Below are 18,320 nucleotides of genomic sequence, written 5' to 3'. Positions count from 1 at the left end.
GCACATTCTCTCTTAGTTGATTCTTATATCTGCTCTATCTATATTCTTTTAATTTTTTTAAGGATTTATTCATTTGAAAGGTAGAGCGAGCAAGCGAGTGAGAGAGAGACAAAGAGAGAAAGAAATCTTCCATCCACTAGTTTACTCTCTACATGGCAGCAATAGCTGGGGCTGGGCCAGGCCAAAGCCAGGAGTCTGGAACTCCATTTGGGTCTCCCACCTGGGTGGCAGGGTCCCAGGTTCTTGGACCATCTTCCACTGCCTTCTCAGGTTCATTAGCAGAGAGCTAGATGAGAAACAAGAGAAGCCATGACTCACACCAGTGCTTCTGCCATACCACAATCCAGGCCCATTTCTGAATTCTTTAGAGACTGCTTTACTTCTTACTGTTCAATCCCTTGCTATTCTAATCCCCTGTTACTGTTAATAACTTTATATTAATGTTTCTGTTTAAATTACTATGTGGTTTCTATGTCCTGGATGAATCCTGATATATCGGGTAAAATTAGCAAAATATCAGCACAAAATAGATGTGCTCCAGCATCTATAGAAACAACCCATCCTAAAAGATGGTTAATAAAATTGTGGTTGAGAGGGTGCATTGAAAGCGACCAGGGGTATGTTCAGAAGGAAGTATTGATAGTACTGATAAAAAGACAGTGTTGCAGCACAGTGGCTAAGTGGCTTGGGATGCCCACATCCCTTATCAGAGTGCTGGGGTTTAAGGCCCCACTCCACTTCCAATCCAACTTCCCCATAATGAGCATCCTGAGAGGCAACAGGCAGCTTAACTACCTGGGTCTCTGTCACCCACATGGAAAACCCAGATGGAGTTCCTGTCTCCTGGCTTCAGCTTGGCCCAGCCCCAGCTGCAGGCATTTGGAGAATGAACCAGTGAATAAAAGATCTCATTCTCTATCACTATGACTTTCAAATAAATAAATGAAATTGCTTGGGGCCGGCGCTGTGGCATAGCAGGTAAAGCTGCCGCCTGCAGTGCCGGCATCCCATATGGGTGCCGGTTCAAGTCCTGGCTGCTCTACTTCCGATCCAGCTCTCTGCGATGTCCTGGGAAAGCAGAAAATGGCTCCAGTCCTTGGGCCCCTGCACCTGCGTGGGAAACCTGGAAGAAGCTCCTGACTCCTGGCTTCAGATTGGCACAGCTCCAGCTGTTGTGGCCATTTGCGGAGTGAACCAGCAGATGGAAGACCTCTCTCCCTCTCTTTCTCTATCTCTGCCTCTCTGTAACTCTGCCTTTCAAATAAACCCTTAAAAATAAATAAATAAATAAAATTTCAAAAAGAAAAGGATGTAAAAATCTAATCAAATGTACTTCTCCCATGGGTAAAATGCACTAGCAACTTGATAGTAATATATACTTAATTTATATCTAGTATAGTCTTCATGCAAATTACCAAATTTGCATTTATCAGTTGGCTTGGCTTCTTGTGAGCCTGGAGTCAGTCTCTCCGAACTTAACTAATAGATAAGATACTGCATTTGGAATAACAACAGAAAAAACACTGCCATTCTTGGAAAACCTTCTACTTAACCAACAAGCGACCAGTATCTTTAACATCTGTAACCTCATAAACTCTGCAACCAAAGATTAGCAGTAAAGAAAGGTGGGGTGTTTGGGGCAGACGGCACAGCAAACATTAACTATTCACCCCACCCCTTACACAATAATGCATGGCCTATCTAGACCTTACTCTTCAACAAAATCTACTGCTACCTTCTTCCTTCGGCAGCTGGAAGAACAGCATAAGTGGCGCGGCTTCTCCCCTCACTCTCACGCACCTAGGTACTTGCTTTGTTTGAACAGGATGTGGCTCTCAACCCATGCAGACATTTAAGTCCCAAAACCATGCTGACAGGGTGGAGGCCTGATCCACCTGAAGGTAGGGCCTTTGTGAGATGATGGATTGGACTGTGTTGCTGGGGGGGGAGCCCTGTGGTCAAGTCAGGACTGCTTTATAAAGAGAGCCCATATGGAGGAACTTGCTTCCTGTCTCTACCTCCTAACTGGCCATGGGATGCCCCTCCTGACATTTCCCTAGCCACCACCCTCATCAGACACCACACTAATGGGGCACTCAATCTCGGACTGTAAACCAACAAACCATGAGCCTAAACAAACCTTCCTTCATACGTAATTTCTTTCAGGAATTTTAGCTGTAACAAAAAGCTAATACAGTGTTCCAATGGGGAAGCAGAGTAGTTCAGTGGAAATAGCACAGGTTTTGTGGTTGATAACTTGGGGCTTAAATCTTCAGTCTACCACTTTATGACCATTCCCAGCCTGTTTCCTCACTAGAAGGTGAGTATCACAATCCTTCATGGGGCTGTAGTACAGACAAGTTAACAAAATGCTTCTGGAGCAGGCATTGGGCGCAGCAGTTAGAGCCTCATTTGGGATGCCAGCATCCCATATCAGGGTACAGTGAGTCCCAGCTCCACTTACAGTTTCAGTTCCCTGGGGCTGGTGTGGTGCCATAGCCTGCAGTGCGGCATCCCATATGGGCTCTGGTTCGAGTCCCAGCTGCTCCACTTCCTATCCAGGTCCCTGCTAATGCACCTGGGAAAGCAGCAGAGGATGGCCCAAGTGCTTGGGCCCCTGCACCCACATGGGAGTTCCTGGCTTTGGATCGGCCCAGCTTCAGTCATCGCAGCCATTCAGGGAGTGACCAGCATATGGAAGGTCTCTCCCTCTCACTCTTTCTCTTTGTAACTCTGCCTTTCAAATAAAAAAATAAAAAAAAAAAAAAAATTCCAGTTGCCTGCTAATGCACCTCCTGGAAGCAGCAGAGGATGGCTCAAGTAGTTGGGTCTCTGCCATCTACCTGAGAGATCTGGATTGAGTTCTTGGCTCCTGGTGTCAGCCTGGCCAAGCATCAGCTGTTGTGGACATCTGGAAAATGAACACTAAATGGAAGATCTCTCTCTCTCTGCTTTTCAAATAAATTAAAAGTTTTTTTTTTGTTTGTTTGTTTTTTTGTTTTTTTTTTTAAAGGCAGAGTGGACAGTGAGAGAGAGACAGAGAGAAAGGTCTTCCTTTTGCCGTTGGTTCACCCTCTAATGGCCGCCGCGGTAGCGCGCTGCGGCCGGCGCACCGCGCTGTTCCGATGGCAGGAGCCAGGTGCTTATCCTGGTCTCCCATGGGGTGCAGGGCCCAAGCACTTGGGTCATCCTCCACTGCACTCCCTGGCCACAGCAGAGAGCTGGCCTGGAAGAGGGGCAACCGGGACAGAATCCGGTGCCCCGACCGGGACTAGAACCCGGTGTGCCGGCGCCGCAAGGCGGAGGATTAGCCTGTTGAGCCACGGCGCCAGCCTAAAAGTTTTTAAAAGTACTTTTATTCCAAGTTGTATTCACTCTTTCGTGGTACTGTTTCCAAACCAGAAATGATACATTTATTGGAAGAAACTGGGAAATCAGACCCTGAATAAGTCATATTTTAAATAAGAAAAACAATGTTAGGACTAAGGAAGGAATTATCTAGAAATTAACATTAAGTCATGTAAGAAAAACTGACAATTCTGTACCACTACATTATATTTTCCAAGCAGAATCTGAAATAACCTGAACAGGTTACACTGCTGCTACAACACTGACATACCACGTCAGAGTAGCAGTTGGAGTCCTGGTTATACCGCTTCTGATCCAGCTTCCTGTTAATATCCTGGAAAGGCAATAGAAGATGACCCAAGTACTTGGGCCCCTGCCACCATATGGGAGACCTGGATGGAGTTCCTGGCTCCTGGCCTTGGCCTGGCCCAGACCTGGCTGTTGTGGCCATTTGGCAAGTGAACCAGCACATGGTTCCTTGAGTCCCTGCCACCCACGTGGGAGACCCGGGAGCAGCTCCTGGCTCCTGACTTCCACTTGGTCCAACCTTAGCAGTTGTGGCCACTTAGGGAGTGAACCAGCAGATGGAAGACCTCTCTCTGTCTCTCCTTCTCTAACTCTGCCTTTTAAATAAATAAATAAATCTTCAAATTAAAAAAAAATGACAAAGATTATTACTCATTATTGACCACCAACACAAACCTAAGCACTGGCAATACCTACATGAGTCCTGCCCTCAAAAAGCCTTGGGGGGCGGGTGCATTTGAGCTAGCAGTTCTTGAGTTCTGGACTACCAGGCTTCTGATTCCAGCTTCCTGTTGATGCAGACCCTGGGAGGCAGCGATTGGCTCCCGTAAGCTGGTTCCTGCCTCCCACATGGTTTCAGGTTCAAATAAGATTGTGTGAATAGTTGATCCTGTAACCAACACTCATTCAAAATTTAAATTCAATTTGGAAACAGGCTGTAAAGGAACTGAAACTACCCTGGCTATACAATAGCATTTTGTTTGTTTTCGAATTTTCATCACAACTCAGGATTCTGAGGCTGGATGAGGGATGATCTAACCAAACTTACCCCTTCTCTGCAGTTCCCAGACAAGAATGGCCAAGCATTCCCCAGCCACTCTAAGAGTGGAAAACGGCTCAGCTTGGGAAGAACCCCATTCATAAACTCAGGTTTCCCAAGACCCTCGGAATCCCCGATTACAAGGTCCTAAAGGGGAGCAAACCAAAGTACTGCCCCGGCTGATCCAGAAACAAAGTCCACAGCCTCCCTGAAGGAACAGCACCAGTAAGGGGTAGAGAGACCTCGCCTTAGGGCAGGGGGCAGGACGCGGGGCGGGGAGGGGTATCTGAACACCGCTGTGGGTGTTCACCTACGGCCCGGCCTCCCTGGCTGCAGGTTCCAGCCCATCTGTTCGGTCGCAGATCGAGCGCCTATTATTCGCGAGGCTCAGTACGAGGATCCCGAATGGAATTCAGCCCTGACATTCCCTGAACCAGGCATCACGATGTTCTCCTGCAGAAGCCGGAGCTGACAGGGGTTTCGAAACCCGCCCCACGACGCAAACCCATCTCTAGGAGTCGCTGGGGCCCGAGCGCACGAACCGCCGCGGAGCAGGCTGACAGCGCTGTGTGACGTCGGGGGCTAGCTACAACAGCTCTGGGCTCGGCTTCTCGCCGCCGGTACGAGCTCGGGGCGAAGGCGGGCGGCGCTGCCACCTCCAACTGCTGCCTGTCAGCACGGCCGCGGGCGGACCTCCAGTGGGCAGCCGCGGGCCAGCGCCGGGCCGGACCACCGCGCCGCAGCCCCCGCACAAGCGCGGCCAGGCGCCACACCGCGGCTGCGGAGGAACAAGGCCCGGCCGCGGGTCACCGTGACCTAAGGCAGGGCGGATGCGCTACCAGCCCACGGCCTCGTTTCCTAGGCAGCTGGACCGAAAACTTGGCTCACCTCCGGCCGGAGTCGCGAGCTGGCACCTCCCCTTCACTCCGCGCCTCGGTCGCCATCTTCGTCAGCACACCTCTCTCCCCGGTCCCCGCCTCAGGTCCCGCCCCGCGCCTTTGGATTGGCTAGCTTGTTGCCCCGTCTTTCATGCGATTGGACAACTCACCCGCCCCTCCGCACACGGATCACTTTCATGATATTATTGGTCTATTCAAAGAAGAAACCGTCATTGGTCGCCCCCAGCCCGGGCGGAAAAAGGAGTGGGCAGACCCAACCCTCTGAGCTTGGGGCACTTGGAGTTTCTCACTGGACCAACCCCTCAGGTGCCATTGACTTCGAGACTCAAGTCAGAAACCCCCAGGCTATGCTCACATCTTTTTCCATGATACGTAAATCTCAGAAGTACAGAACTGGCGGATTTGAAAGTGACTTTGAGTCACTCTGTAAAATCCAACACTGCTTTTTGGTCTTAACACGGAGACACGCCTGGAAGAGCTGGCCCAGAGCCGGAACCAACCCACAGGCTTCGGCTGAGCACTAACACGCGCAACAGATTTAAAGCATTCGCTTTTTCCGACGTTACATGTGGGGAAGTGGGATTCAACGATAATTTCATTGTAGTGTACACATATTTTGAAATCCATACATAGTTTTCCCAATATATATTTTGCCCATGAACTTTATTTATTTGAGAAACAAAGAAAAAAGAGCTCCCCTCTGCTGGTTCAATCCCCAAATGTCCGCGATGGCCAGGGCTGGGCCAGGCTGCAGACGGGAGCTGAGCCACTAGCCAGGTTCCCTACCTGGATAGCAGGAACTCAGTCACTTGAGTGATCAATGATCATGAGTGATCATTGCCGCCTCTCAGGGTCTGCGCGGACAGGAAACTGGTCAGGGGCCGGAGCTGGGTCACAGGGACTCCACTGTCATAACTGCTAGGCCAACTGCCCCAGTTCTTGATCTTTTTAAAGCACCCTCCTGTTGCTTTATATGCTGGGTTTTTCTAGGGTTATTTTTTCTGTTGTTCGTCCTGCTATCCTGAGGGTCTCCTAACACTCACCCTCTCACTAAGCTCTACCATCACTTTCCTGACAAACTCTTCCTGCCTCGCGACCTCTGCATGTGTTACTTTTTCTGATGGCCCATTTTTCACTTTCCTGTTTTCCAAGCCTCTGTTTAAATGTCACTGGCTCAGGGGCTGGCATGTGACTTAGCAGGGTAAAGCTGCCACCTGTGGTACTGGCATCCCAGCTGTTCCACTTCTGATCCAGCTCCCTGCTAATGCGCCTGGGAAAGCAGCAGAGGACAGCCAGAGTTCTTGTGCCCATGCACTCACATGGAAGACCTGGATCCTGGCTTCAGCTTGGTCCAGCGATTGCGGCCATTCAGGGAGTGAACCAGCAGAAGGAAGACCTCTCTCGCTGTCTCTTCCTCTCACTCTCTGTAGCTCTGCCTTTCAAATAAGTAAAATAAATCTTAAAAATAAAAAAGTCGCTGGTTCAGAGGTCTCATGGAGCCCCACTGAATAAATCAGTTGCCCAACTAAATTTTCTTTTTTTTTTTTTTTTTTTTTTAAGATTTATTTATTTACTTGAAAGTCAGAGTTACACAGAGAGAGGAGAGACAGAGAAAGGCCTTCCATCTGCTGGCTCACCCCTCAGATGGCTGCAACAGCCGGAGCTGCGCCAATCCAAAGCCAGGAGCCAGGAGCCAGGAGCCTCCTCCGGGTGTCCCACGCAGGTGCAGGGGCCCAAGGACCCGGGCCATCCTCCACTGCCATCCCAGGCCACAGCAGAGAGCTGGATCAGAAGAGGAGCAGCCGGGACCAGAACCGGCGCCCACATGGGATGCCGGCGCCTCAGGCCAGGACATCAACCCACTACGCCACAGCACCAGCCCCTACCCAACTAAATTTTCACCGAGAACGCTACTCTTCTTTCATAGTTCTGATCTCAACTTTTAATTATACAGTTGTTTGTGTGACTGTTTCATGTGAGGGTTCCCAGATAGGCTTCCTACCACAAGCAGGCAGAGACTACGTCTGGCTTGTTCCCCATGGAGTCTGGCTCATAGTGGCAGTTCCACAAATATTTTTTGAACTAATATTAAATAAGTCCTCAGACTGTATTATCCAAATAAATAATTAAACCACATGTGCTAATGGATTTTTTCAATTAACAAATTCATATTAAAGGTTTGATAAATGTGTCCAAATAAAATTACATTTAGTTCTATGTTTAACAAACCATCCCTATTGAGCAAATACATGAAAAGCAGCATAAAATTCAATAAAACTGTTCATGGAACGCCAGACAGCACTGGAAAATCCAGGCTGTATTAATTGCATTATAGTAACAATTTGTATATTATACAAAGCAGGAAAATCAAGGCTCCAACTCCACTCTTCCCCCAAATATGAACAAGTATTATTCTTGCCCCATGGCATCCAGCAAGTGATTGATTGAATTAAAGTGAGGTTTGTTGCTTTTTTTTTTTTTTTTAACAGAAGAAATGCTCAAAACTTTGAAGTATTACCACTGCAGTTGGGAAGAACACCAGGAGTCTACACTTCTCCTCCATCTGGTTTGATGCAGAAGCGCAGTTTTGCATCCTGTTTGGGGAATACAGCACCATGGGTCCTGAGCCCAGATTCCAGTCCCAGTTCCGTCCTGGGTGGGTAGCTGTGTGACCACGGACATGCCACTGAGCTTTCCGATTTCAACAATCACTCTCACATGGGATACTGAGCCAGTTCAGGGCGTGGGCCCCAGATTCAGGAATGCTAGATACCTCCAGGCCACTCATCCACCTCCCCTGCCCCCCCCCCGGGGGGGGGGGAGAAGGACCGAGTTTCACCATAGTTCCAGTTTAATCAGTCACTCGGGAGAAGGAAGCGTTTCTTCTCAAAACCGCCTGTTCCACCGGGACTTCTGATTAGAAGCCAATGTCATGGCCGGGAGCTGAGAAAACGCACACTCAGCGCTCGGCCTGCACACCTCGTTTCCCGGTGTCACGACCGCCCGAGGCTGTCCTCACCCTATCTGAGTACAGCCTGGCAGCCTGGCTGATAAGCACAGCTGCGGGGCAGGAACTCAAAGCGGTTCAGCAAGTCATCTTGTTTCCAGCGCGAGCTGAACCAAAGGTCACAGCGGAGCGGGCACAGCCCTCGTGGAGTCTACGGGACCCGGGAGACCAACTGCACCTGTGTTACGTGGAGCGGTACACAGGCTACGTATGGCAGCCACAGAACAGAGCCCTAGGGATTCCGAAGCGCGGTGAAGGGCAGCAGGCCAGGGCTGTCCGGTTGAAAGCAAGGGCACAGATTTGACTTTGCCATAAAAGTCACTACAATTCTGCCTGCGCCCACTAGACCACAGCCTGGGGGTGGGGGGCAGAAGTGGTGTTCTAATCCCTTTCTACTGCCAGCCTTCCAGGGGAAAAGACATGAGAAGGAAGCAAAATGGCAGGAGATGGGAAAGAAAGAGGAAGATCTGCCAGTGACCCGGCCTCTAACCACATCCTCCAGAGGCTAGAAACTTGCAGGCCCCACAGGCATCTTTCTGCTTCCCGTTTTTGTTCTTGCTCTTCCCCTGTTTAAACTGAAGCAGAACGTGTCAATGGCCTCAGGTGCACAATTAGCATTTCTGAGCATCAGTGTGGAGTGTGCTGAGGGATAATGAGACGGGATAGGAGCAGGACTCTAGCCCCTCTCAACCTGACCCATCTCCAGCTCCAGCTGCAAACCAATCAGAGGAAGGAGCCTCCAGACCCTGAACGCAGAAGACCCCCTATGGCCCTGTTAGGGACTTCCCCAACCTGCACTGTGTGCCTGCGCAGAATAGCCAAACGCTCCCAACTTGTGACCTTCCCTAGGGTGGGTGTAGTGAGCCACACCACCGTGTTGGACGTACTTTGGGCAAAAGCAGCACCAACAGCGCCTGCAAAGAAGAACCCGGAGCTGGGTGCAAACTGAAGTGTCCTGTGCCAAGGAGAACTGCCAGGCCTCCCAACTGTTGGCGCTATCAGCAGAACGTCCTCCCGCTGCACTGTCTCCCTTGTGTTCCAGCACAAACTCCAGCCTCTTAACTTCTATTTGCAAGTGAGCCAGAGGACCTCGGCACAGCAGGTTAAGCTGCCGCCTGCGACGCCAGCATTCCATATAGGCATCTGTTCGAGTCCTGGCTGCTTCACTTCCCATCCAGCTCCCTGCTGATGCCTCTGGGAAAGCAGCAGAAGATGACACAAGTACACTTGGGCCCCTGCTACCCAGGTGGGAGACCCAGATGGAGTTCCAGACTCCTGGCTTCAGCCTGACCCATTTGTGTTCCCTCGCTTGCTCTCTCTCTCTTTTTCTCTCTGTAACTCTAACTTTCAAATAAGTAAATAAATCTTTAAGAACTTGGGGTTAGTAGCAATACCATGAGCATGGCTATATATATATATATATTTTTTTTTTTTTTTTTTTTTTTACAGGTAGAGTTATAGACAATGAGAGAGAGAGAGAGAAAGGTCTTCCTTCCGTTGGTTCACTCCCCAAATGGCCGCTATGGCCGGCACTGCGCCGATCCAAAGCCAGGAGCTAGGTGCTTCTCCTGGTCTCCCATGCGGGTGCAGGGGCCAAGGACCTGGGCCATCCTCCACTGCCCTCCCAGGCCACAGCAGAGAGCTGGAATGGAAGAGGAACAGCCGGGACTAGAACCGGCGCCCATATGGGATGCCAGCGCCGCAAGGCGGAGGATTAACCAAATGAGCCACGGCGCTGGCCCCGAGCATGGCTATATTTAAAATCTAAAAATCTGGGGCAGGCGTTTGACTCAGTTCAGGACAACCACACCCCACATCAAAGTGCCTGAGTTCAGCTGAGTTCCAGCTCTGCCTCCTGCTCATGCCCAGCCTGGGAAGTAGCAGGTGATGGCTCAAGCAGTTGGGCCCCTGCCACCCACATGGGAGAACCAGCCTGGGTTCTGGGCTCTTGACTACCTGACTTCAGTCTGATCCAGCCCTGGCTGTTGCAGCCATTTTTGAGGAATGAACCAGCAGATGGAAGATCTCTCCCTCTCCCTCACTCTCTCACTGTCTTTCAAATAAGCAAAAAATTTTCACGGGGGAACAAAAAAGATTGGCTGTAGGAAAAGGAACTGAATGAATGAAAGGGAAGGAGAACCAATCCTGTGCAGCTGAGAGTGATCGAGTCCAGGGCTCCCCAGGATAAAACTCTGGGGGTCATTTTCCAAAGGCAGGAGAACTGCACTGGGAAACAGGCTGTCCAGGCACATTGTGATGGGGAGGGGGACCACTAAGCTCCTCCAGGCACCAACCCAGCACTGGGCTGTGGAGATGACTGCGCCACAGATCCTAGCTCCAGGGCACGCTGTGGCCCAAGGGTAAGGGCACCGTTCTGTCCGGACCACAGCACAGGTGAGGACCGAACTCTGAAAGCTGGAAGGTACCCCCAGCGGCCAGGCCTGTGGTGGTCCCGATCTTGCAGAGCAGGTGGGAAAACTTGCAAACAGAACCGGCAGTTCCTGTAATCAAAAGCAGCCCAGGGCTCAGGTGGGGAGGCCCCAGGTGCCGGTGGTGGTGAGCTTCCCACGGTATCACGAGTAGTACGTGCAGGAGCAGCCTGTACAGGGTGAGCCTGCCCCCCACCGTGTTGAGTGTTATCTCCACAGTCGCATGAGACAAGGCATGAAGGATCCGTTCTTTCTGCCGCTGTAACCCACTCTCATTGAGCCGGTTTGGCTAGAGAGGAATGCTGCACGTAAAGTCTACAGCTGCGAGGAGGCAGGACAAAGGTCAGCAGTGGCCCCTTGGCTTGCCCCACCCCCCCGTGCTCTACGTGGAAGGTTCAGAGCCAGCTTCCAGGACTGCCCCTTCGAAATCAGAAAGTAAAGAAATTGATCCTGGGGCTGCATTTGTGATGTCGTGGGGAAAGCAGCTGTCTGCAGCACCGGCATCCCATATGGGTGCTGGTTTGAGTCCCAGCTGCTCCTCTTCCCAACCAGCTCCCTGCTCATGTACCTGGAAAAGCAGCAGAGGGTGGCCCAAGTGCTTGGGCCCCTGCACTCACATGGGAGACTCAGGTAGAGTTCCTGGCTCCTGGCTTTGGTGTGGACCAGCTCTGGCCATCGCAGGCATTTGGGAAGTGAAACAGCAGATGGAAGACATCTCTCTCTCCCTCTCTCTCTTTCTGTGTGTGTGTGTGTGTGTCTTTCCCTCTGTCCCTGTTACTCTGCCTTTCAAATAAATAAATCTAGAAAGAAAGAAAGTAAGTTGACCCTTAGCCCCCTGGCCTATGCATCCCCACCACAGGGTCTACAGTCATCTCCATCCACAGGGCTCTTCTTTCAAGGTTAGAGGAAGTGAGTGATGCCTTGCTCATTCTCTTACACTTCAGAGTGGATTAAATCCAAGCATAAATGTGTGGAATAGATTAATTTAACAGACTTTTTAATTAATTAATTTTCATTTTATTTGAAAGAGAGAAGGAGAGACAGAGAGGAATCTTCCTCCACTGGCTCACTCCCCAAATGCCTACAACTGCCAGGGCTGGGTCAGGCCAAAGCCAGGAGCCCAGAAGTAAAGCCAGGTCTCTTGCACGAGTAGCAGGGACCCAAGCACTTGAGCCATCACCTGCCGTCTCCCAGGGCACACACCACAGGAAGCCTGATCAGAAGCCGGGTAACCAAGCCCTGATATGGCACGTGGGCTTCCCAAATGGGCCGCAACCACTGAGCCAAATGCTCACCCAGAGAAATATTTCTTGGGCTAGGAAATAGGAAATCTGAAAACCCATTGGAGACACAATCACTATGTCTCAGATTGCCATTTCGCATTTATCACATTTCTCTCTCTCTTTTTTTCTCTCTCTCTCTCTTTTTAAGATTTATTTATTTGAAAGGTAGTTACAGAGAGGCAGAGAGAGAGAGGTCTTCCATCCAATGGTTCACTCCCCAAATGGCCACAACAGCCGGAGCTGCAGCAATCCAAATAAGGAGCCAGGAGTTTCCTCCAGGCCTCCTGAGCAGGTGCAGGTGCAGGGGCCCAAGGACCTGGGCCATCTTCTACTGCTTTCCAAGGCCATAGCAGAGAGCTGGATCAGAAGTGGAGCAGCCAGGACTCAAACCGACACCCATATGGGATGCTGGCACTGCAGGCAGGGGCTTTACCCACTATGCCACAGCGCAGGCCCTACATTTCTCGTTTATACTGTGGTCTGATTAGTGTTGGCACCTTCCCCTGGACTGTGGCTCCACATTAAGGACCATATTTGGTTTTGCTTACCCAACCATTTGTTGACTGAAAGAAGGAATAAATTAATCAAATCAAAGAATTAATAAATGAAGCAATGAGGTTCCCCAGGTCTGATGGAGAAACTCTATCCTGCCTATACTGGACGTGGGTTTTGTTTTGACATACCCAGCATCTCTTTAGGGGTCCTCTGCTCCCCATCTTCAGCCCATGTGTAGTGGGTGCAGCTGACCCCACTCTGACTATAGGAGTGGGCAAGTGACTCTGGCCTGGCCAGTCAGAGGAGCCTTTCCTCGAGGCTCAAGGATCCTTTAGTCTAGAGCAGCCCAAGTCCCTACAGAAAAGAAGTTTGTGGCAAGAGCCCAAGTTGAGGAACTAAACAGAGTGGGAGGAACACTGCCTGGTGGTGAGAGCAGCGAGCTTGCTGGAGGAGGGTTGTGGCTGCAATGAGCGAGAGTGAGACAGGTGGAGACTGGGGAGGGCATTCTGTGCACAGAGAACAGGGCCAGGCATGCAGACACCGGGACAGGGAAGACACTCCTGGAGGCTGCTCAGGGCGCAGCGTGACTGGAGCAAAGCTTGGGTGGCGAGAAGGTGGAAAAGCGGACCACGGGCAGGCATTGGAGACTTCTGCACGCTGTGCCTGTGTCTGCGAGCTGCAGCATGGACCCATGGGCACAGTAACCTGAGCAGAGTTGGCCACTAGGAAGCTGGCCTGTCAAAGAGTGGATTAAAGAGAAGAGTCTGGGGCCCAGACACTGACTGCACAAACCTGGCCAGGGATGGGTGAAGGACATCGGCAATGGGGCCGGAAACAAGGTCTGACTGCTGGCCGAGGGACCAAGGGAAGGATCCACAGTCCTTGGGGACTAAGAACAGGGCAGAGTTAAAAGACCACGTCCCAAAGCCTGAGTAACCACACTGGGCAGTGGTTAGGCATCAGTAGAAACTGAGTGTTGGGCCAGCGCCGCGGCTCACTTGGCTGATCCTCCACCTGCGGCACCGGCACACCGGGTTCTAGTCCCAGTCAGGGCGCCGGATTCTGTCCCGGTTGCTCCTCTTCCAGTCCAGCTCTCTGCTGTGGCCCGGGAGTGCAGTGGAGGATGGCCCAAGTGCTTGGGCCCTGCATCCACTTGGGAGACCAGGAGGGGGCACCTGGCCCCTGGCCTTGCTGGCCATAGTGGCCATTTGGGGGGTAAACCAATGGAAGGAAGACCTTTCTCTCTCTGTCTCTGTCTCTCTCTCTCACTGTCTACCTCTGCTTGGAAGGAAGGAAGGAAGGAAGGAAGGAAGGAAGGAAGGAAGGCAGAAAAAAAGGAAGAAAGGAAGAAAGAAAGAAAGAAACTGAGTATGAATCCTGGCTCTGGGAGTCTCTGTGATCTTGGGCAAGTTTACTTATCTCTGGACTGTCACTTTCTTATTAATGAAGAGGGAATGGTAATACCAACTTCATAGGTTATTTGGAGATTAAAGGAAGTAATATCTGGGGCCTGCACTATGGCGCAGCAGGTTAATGCCCCGCCCTGAAGCGCCAGCATCCCACATGGGTGGCGGTTCTAGTCCCGGCTGCTCCTCTTCTAATCCAGCTCTCTTCTACGGTCTGGGAAAGCAGTGGAGGATGGCCCAAGTCCTTGGGCCCCTGCACCCACGTGGGAGACCCAGAAGAAGTTCCTGGCTCCTGACTTCAGATTGGCTCAGTTCTGGCCATTGCAGCCATTTGGGGATGAACCAGCAGATGGAAGACCTCTCTCTCTGTCTCTACCTCTCTCTGCAACTCTGTCTTTCAAATAAATAAAATAAATATTTTTTAAAAAAGAAGTAATATCTACAAAACACTGTTCAGGGTGCCAGGAATAAAATATTCCATTTAACTGATGGATGCAAAGCTTCTTTTGGGGGCTGATGCCAGTGTTCTAAAATCAGGTTATGGCAATGGCTGCACCATTCTAGAATCTAAAAACAATGGAGCTTTCATTTTACCTTTTTTTAAAGATTTATTTTATTTATTTGAAAGGCAGAGTGACAGAGGAAGAAGCAGCTTCTTTCTCACATGAAAAAACAGACCCGCAGGCAGGCTCCCAGGACTGTACTTGTGTCTTTGAGGTTCCTTTCCATTCACTGCTCTTTCATCACTGGTCCTCATAATGCAGTGTGGCTGCTCGAGCTCTAACTATCACATCCACATTCCAGGCAACAAGTTGAAATAAGAGATGGGCTTGTCCCCTTGGTCCTAGAGAGACTTTCCAAAAGAACCACAAGCTAGTTCCCACTTCTAGCTCACTGGGAAGAACTTAATCTGACTTCAAGAGAAGCTGCCACATGAAATTGTGTGGCTCTGGTGCCGCTACAACGGGGGCTTATTAAAGGGAAGCATGGTTATTGAGGGCAACCCGGAGCCTCTGCTGCGCCTACCACGTGACTGACAAGGGAAGCAGACAGTTAATCAGTAATCAACTTTATTAAAGATCTCTGAAAAGAACACACAACAGGCGCGGGCATTGGGTGCAGCGGTTAAAACGCCCGCATCTCGTATCGCAGGGCCTGGCCTGAGTCCTGGCTCCTCTGCCTCCAACCCAGCTTCCTGCTAGGCACACTGCGAGGCAGCAGGGACGATTCAAGTGCTTGTGCCCTTGCCGCCCAAGAGGAAGACCCAGACTGAGTTCCTGGCCGCTTCTTAGGCCTGGCCTAGCCCTGGGCTACCGGGGGCAATTAGGGAGCGAACCAACAGATGGACAGTCTGTCTCTCTCCGCCTTTCAAATCAAATGAAAATAAAGACAATTTAGGAAAAGAACACACACACAACAAATGAGAGTGTACTTTAGCTTCTGAATGTTAAACCATGTGGCTCATTTTTATCTACTAAAAATAAACGAAGCTAGAAATTTTTTTAAATATAAAAATCTTTTTTTAAATAAAAAATGTTTAAAAGAGTTACACTCCCCGCCCATGTGCTCACTGACGTGTTTACAGCTCCACTGCCACCACAGCTGGTGCAGGATCCAAGCACACACTCACCTCTGCAGATCTGCCTGCCCCTTGGCACCTTCGACCAGGTACACTGCAAGTCTGAGCACCTGCTTGGCCATTCCCACCTCCCCCCATCTGGCAAGGGCAGGGCAGTCCCAGAAATGGGAACAGCCACTCGTTCCGCTTACGTGGAACCATCCTAACAGTCCCTGAGACAGGGTGCTGCCCTGGCCACTTTTCACCTATGCTCAACAAACCATGAGGGACTGACTGATCTCATTTGTCCCATCTCTACATTCCGAATTACTGCTCTAACTACATCTGACTGGGCCCAGCACCACCCAGCATCCATCACGGAGGCTGTCAATACTTAGCTGCCAGCCTGCGCTGCACCCAGAAGAACATTCCCAGGCTTCCTTGTCCCTGCACTCTTGTCCTTGACAGCTTAGGTCTAGTCACTGCCTCTGCTTCTGTCCAAATCTTCCTCTTTCTGGAAGGATACCCACTGCACCAGGGCCCTCCCTAATCCAGTCTGACCTCATCTGAACTTGATATCTGCAAAGGCTCTGTTTCCCAAGGTCACGTGGACAGGTTCCAGGTTGGCAGGCATTTGGGGGCAAGGGAATACTATTCAGAAACTCAGGGCGCTACGCAAGGGTCCCACCTCTGGGCTACGTCCCTCTGAACCACCTCATCAGCCTGGAGCCCTTTCTCCTTTCACAAGCGGCAAGGCTTGCACGCCACAACGTCACTATTAATCCCAAAGCCACGCAGCCACACTAACTGCCTGCTCCCGGATCCCGCTGTTGCAGAACCCTGCCTGGGCAGCGGCTGCTTTTCTCTCCTGCATGATCAGCAGCCCAAAGACTCCCTTGACTTCCGCCTTCCTTGGCTTCCTGGCAGCTACTCTTTTGAGAGGCCTTCAATGTCTCACCAGCGCCTCTTAGCATCTCCTAATCCCTTCCGTTCTCTCCATGCAAATCCCTCCTCCCAGCCAGCCTGACTCCCAGGCTGCCCTGGCTGGGGAGCAAGCAAAGAGGTGCTGATGCTTAGCCAGGTAAAGCCGCTGCTAGGGATGCCAGCATCCCATATGGGCACCGGTTCTAGTCCCAGCTGCTCCACTTCCGATCCAGCTCTCTGCTATGGCCTGGGAAAGCAACAGAAGATGGCCCAAGTCCTTGGGCCCCTGCACCCATGAGGGAAGAAGCTCCTGACTTCGGATCAGCCAGGCTCCAGACTTGCGAGTGAATTAAGGGATGGAATATACCTCTCTCTCTGTAATTCTGCCTTTCAAATAAATAAATAAATAAATCTTAAAACATAAACAAAAATTTTAAAGAAAGAGATGACCCAGTGTCTGCCTGCTGCTTTCTAGGCCTGTCGCTCAGGGATGCTGTTGGTTTTTCTTTTTCTTTTCTATAAAGTCTATCTATCTATATCTCTCTATTTATATTTGAAAAGCAGAGCAAGAGAGATCTTCCACCTGCTGGTTCACTCCCCAAGTGTAGTTTGAGCTCAGCCCTGCTGTTCAGTGTGAGACCCACCACAGTGAGGGAGACAGTGTGCAGCTTCACAATCCCGCCGCCCTGCCCCAGCCAAGCCCGCAGCAGGTGCACGGTGTACGCGTCCTTCAGCAGCCTGCCCTGAGCCCTCCAGGTCCTAAGCAGCTCTAAAGGACGTCACAAAATCCATCCCCCTTTTCTGTGCCTTCCTGTCACTAGCATCTTCTTATAAAATTTTTCAGGTAGCAAAATTGAAAGAAACTGACGGTGAACACCCAGCAGCTAGAGTCTATCATTAACACTTGTTAGCATTTCAAGAGTTGGGATATACTGCACGTAACATAAAATCCACCCTTTGAAGTGTACACTTCAGGGATGGGCATCCGGCACAGCAGTTACATGTCCACATCCCATTTTTTTTTAACTTTTATTTAATGAATATAAATTTCCAAAGTACAGCTTATGGGTTATAATGGCTTCCCCCCTCCCATAACTTCCCTCCTACCCGCAACCCTCCCCCTTCCCGCTCCCTTTCCCCTTCCATTCACATAAAGATTCATTTTCAATTCTCTTTATATACAGAAGATCAGTTTAGTACATATTAGGTAAAGATTTCAACAGTTTGCCCATATAGCAACACAAAGTGAAAAAACTACCATTGGAGTACTAATTATAGCATTAAATAACAATGTACAGCACATTAAAGACAGAGATACTACATAATAGTTTTTTTTTAAAAATTAATTAATTTTCTATGCCATTTCCAATTTAACACTAGGTTGTTTTTTTCATTTCCAATTCTCTTTATATACAGAAGATCAATTCAGTATATAATTAGTGAAGACCTCATCAGTTTGTGCCCACACAGAAACATAAAGTATAAAAATACTGTTTCAGTACTAGTTATAGCATCACTGCACATTAGACAACACATTAAGGACAGATCCCACATGGGGTGTAAGTACACAGTGACTCCTGTTGCTGACTTATACATCCCATTTTTAGAGTCACTGGGTTTAAGGTCAGGCTCCTCTTCCAACCCCAGCCTCCTGTTAATGTGCACCCTGAAAGGCTGTGAGGCATGCTTTAAGTACTTGGGTCCCTGCCACCCATGTGAGAGACCCAGATGGAGCTTTTAAGGCTACAAGTTTCAGTCTGGCCCAGACTGCCTGCTGCAGGCATTTAGTGAGTGAACCAGTGCATGGATGGTCTCTCTCTCTCTCTCTCTCTCCCTCTGTCTTCTCTGTCCCTCAAATAAAATATTAAAAATTAATTAATTAGGGGGCTGGCGCTGTGGCACAGT

General features: G+C 50.1%; 1 protein-coding gene across 5 annotated transcripts in view; it reads right to left on the bottom strand.

Moving 5' to 3' along the window:
• ARHGAP19 (Rho GTPase activating protein 19) overlaps positions 1 to 5,380 on the bottom strand; it is a 65,409-nt gene extending 60,029 nt beyond the window's left edge. For 4 of the 5 annotated variants that reach the window (XM_062214047.1, XM_062214041.1, XM_062214042.1 and 1 more), the window contains exon 1: positions 5,303 to 5,380. In XM_062214047.1, the coding sequence (XP_062070031.1) occupies positions 5,303 to 5,358 (56 nt within the window). In that variant the 5' untranslated portion in view covers positions 5,359 to 5,380. The remainder of the gene's footprint in view (positions 1 to 5,302) is intronic. The other variant, XM_062214043.1, reaches the window with a different exon arrangement.
• Positions 5,381 to 18,320: the final 12,940 nt, after the last annotated feature.

The sequence above is a fragment of the Lepus europaeus genome, chromosome 17 (genome assembly GCF_033115175.1).
Source record: "Lepus europaeus isolate LE1 chromosome 17, mLepTim1.pri, whole genome shotgun sequence".
In the NCBI taxonomy this organism is placed as follows: domain Eukaryota; kingdom Metazoa; phylum Chordata; class Mammalia; order Lagomorpha; family Leporidae; genus Lepus; species Lepus europaeus.
Note: the sequence above shows the minus strand (reverse complement) of the source record. Positions and strands in the feature narration are given on the sequence as shown.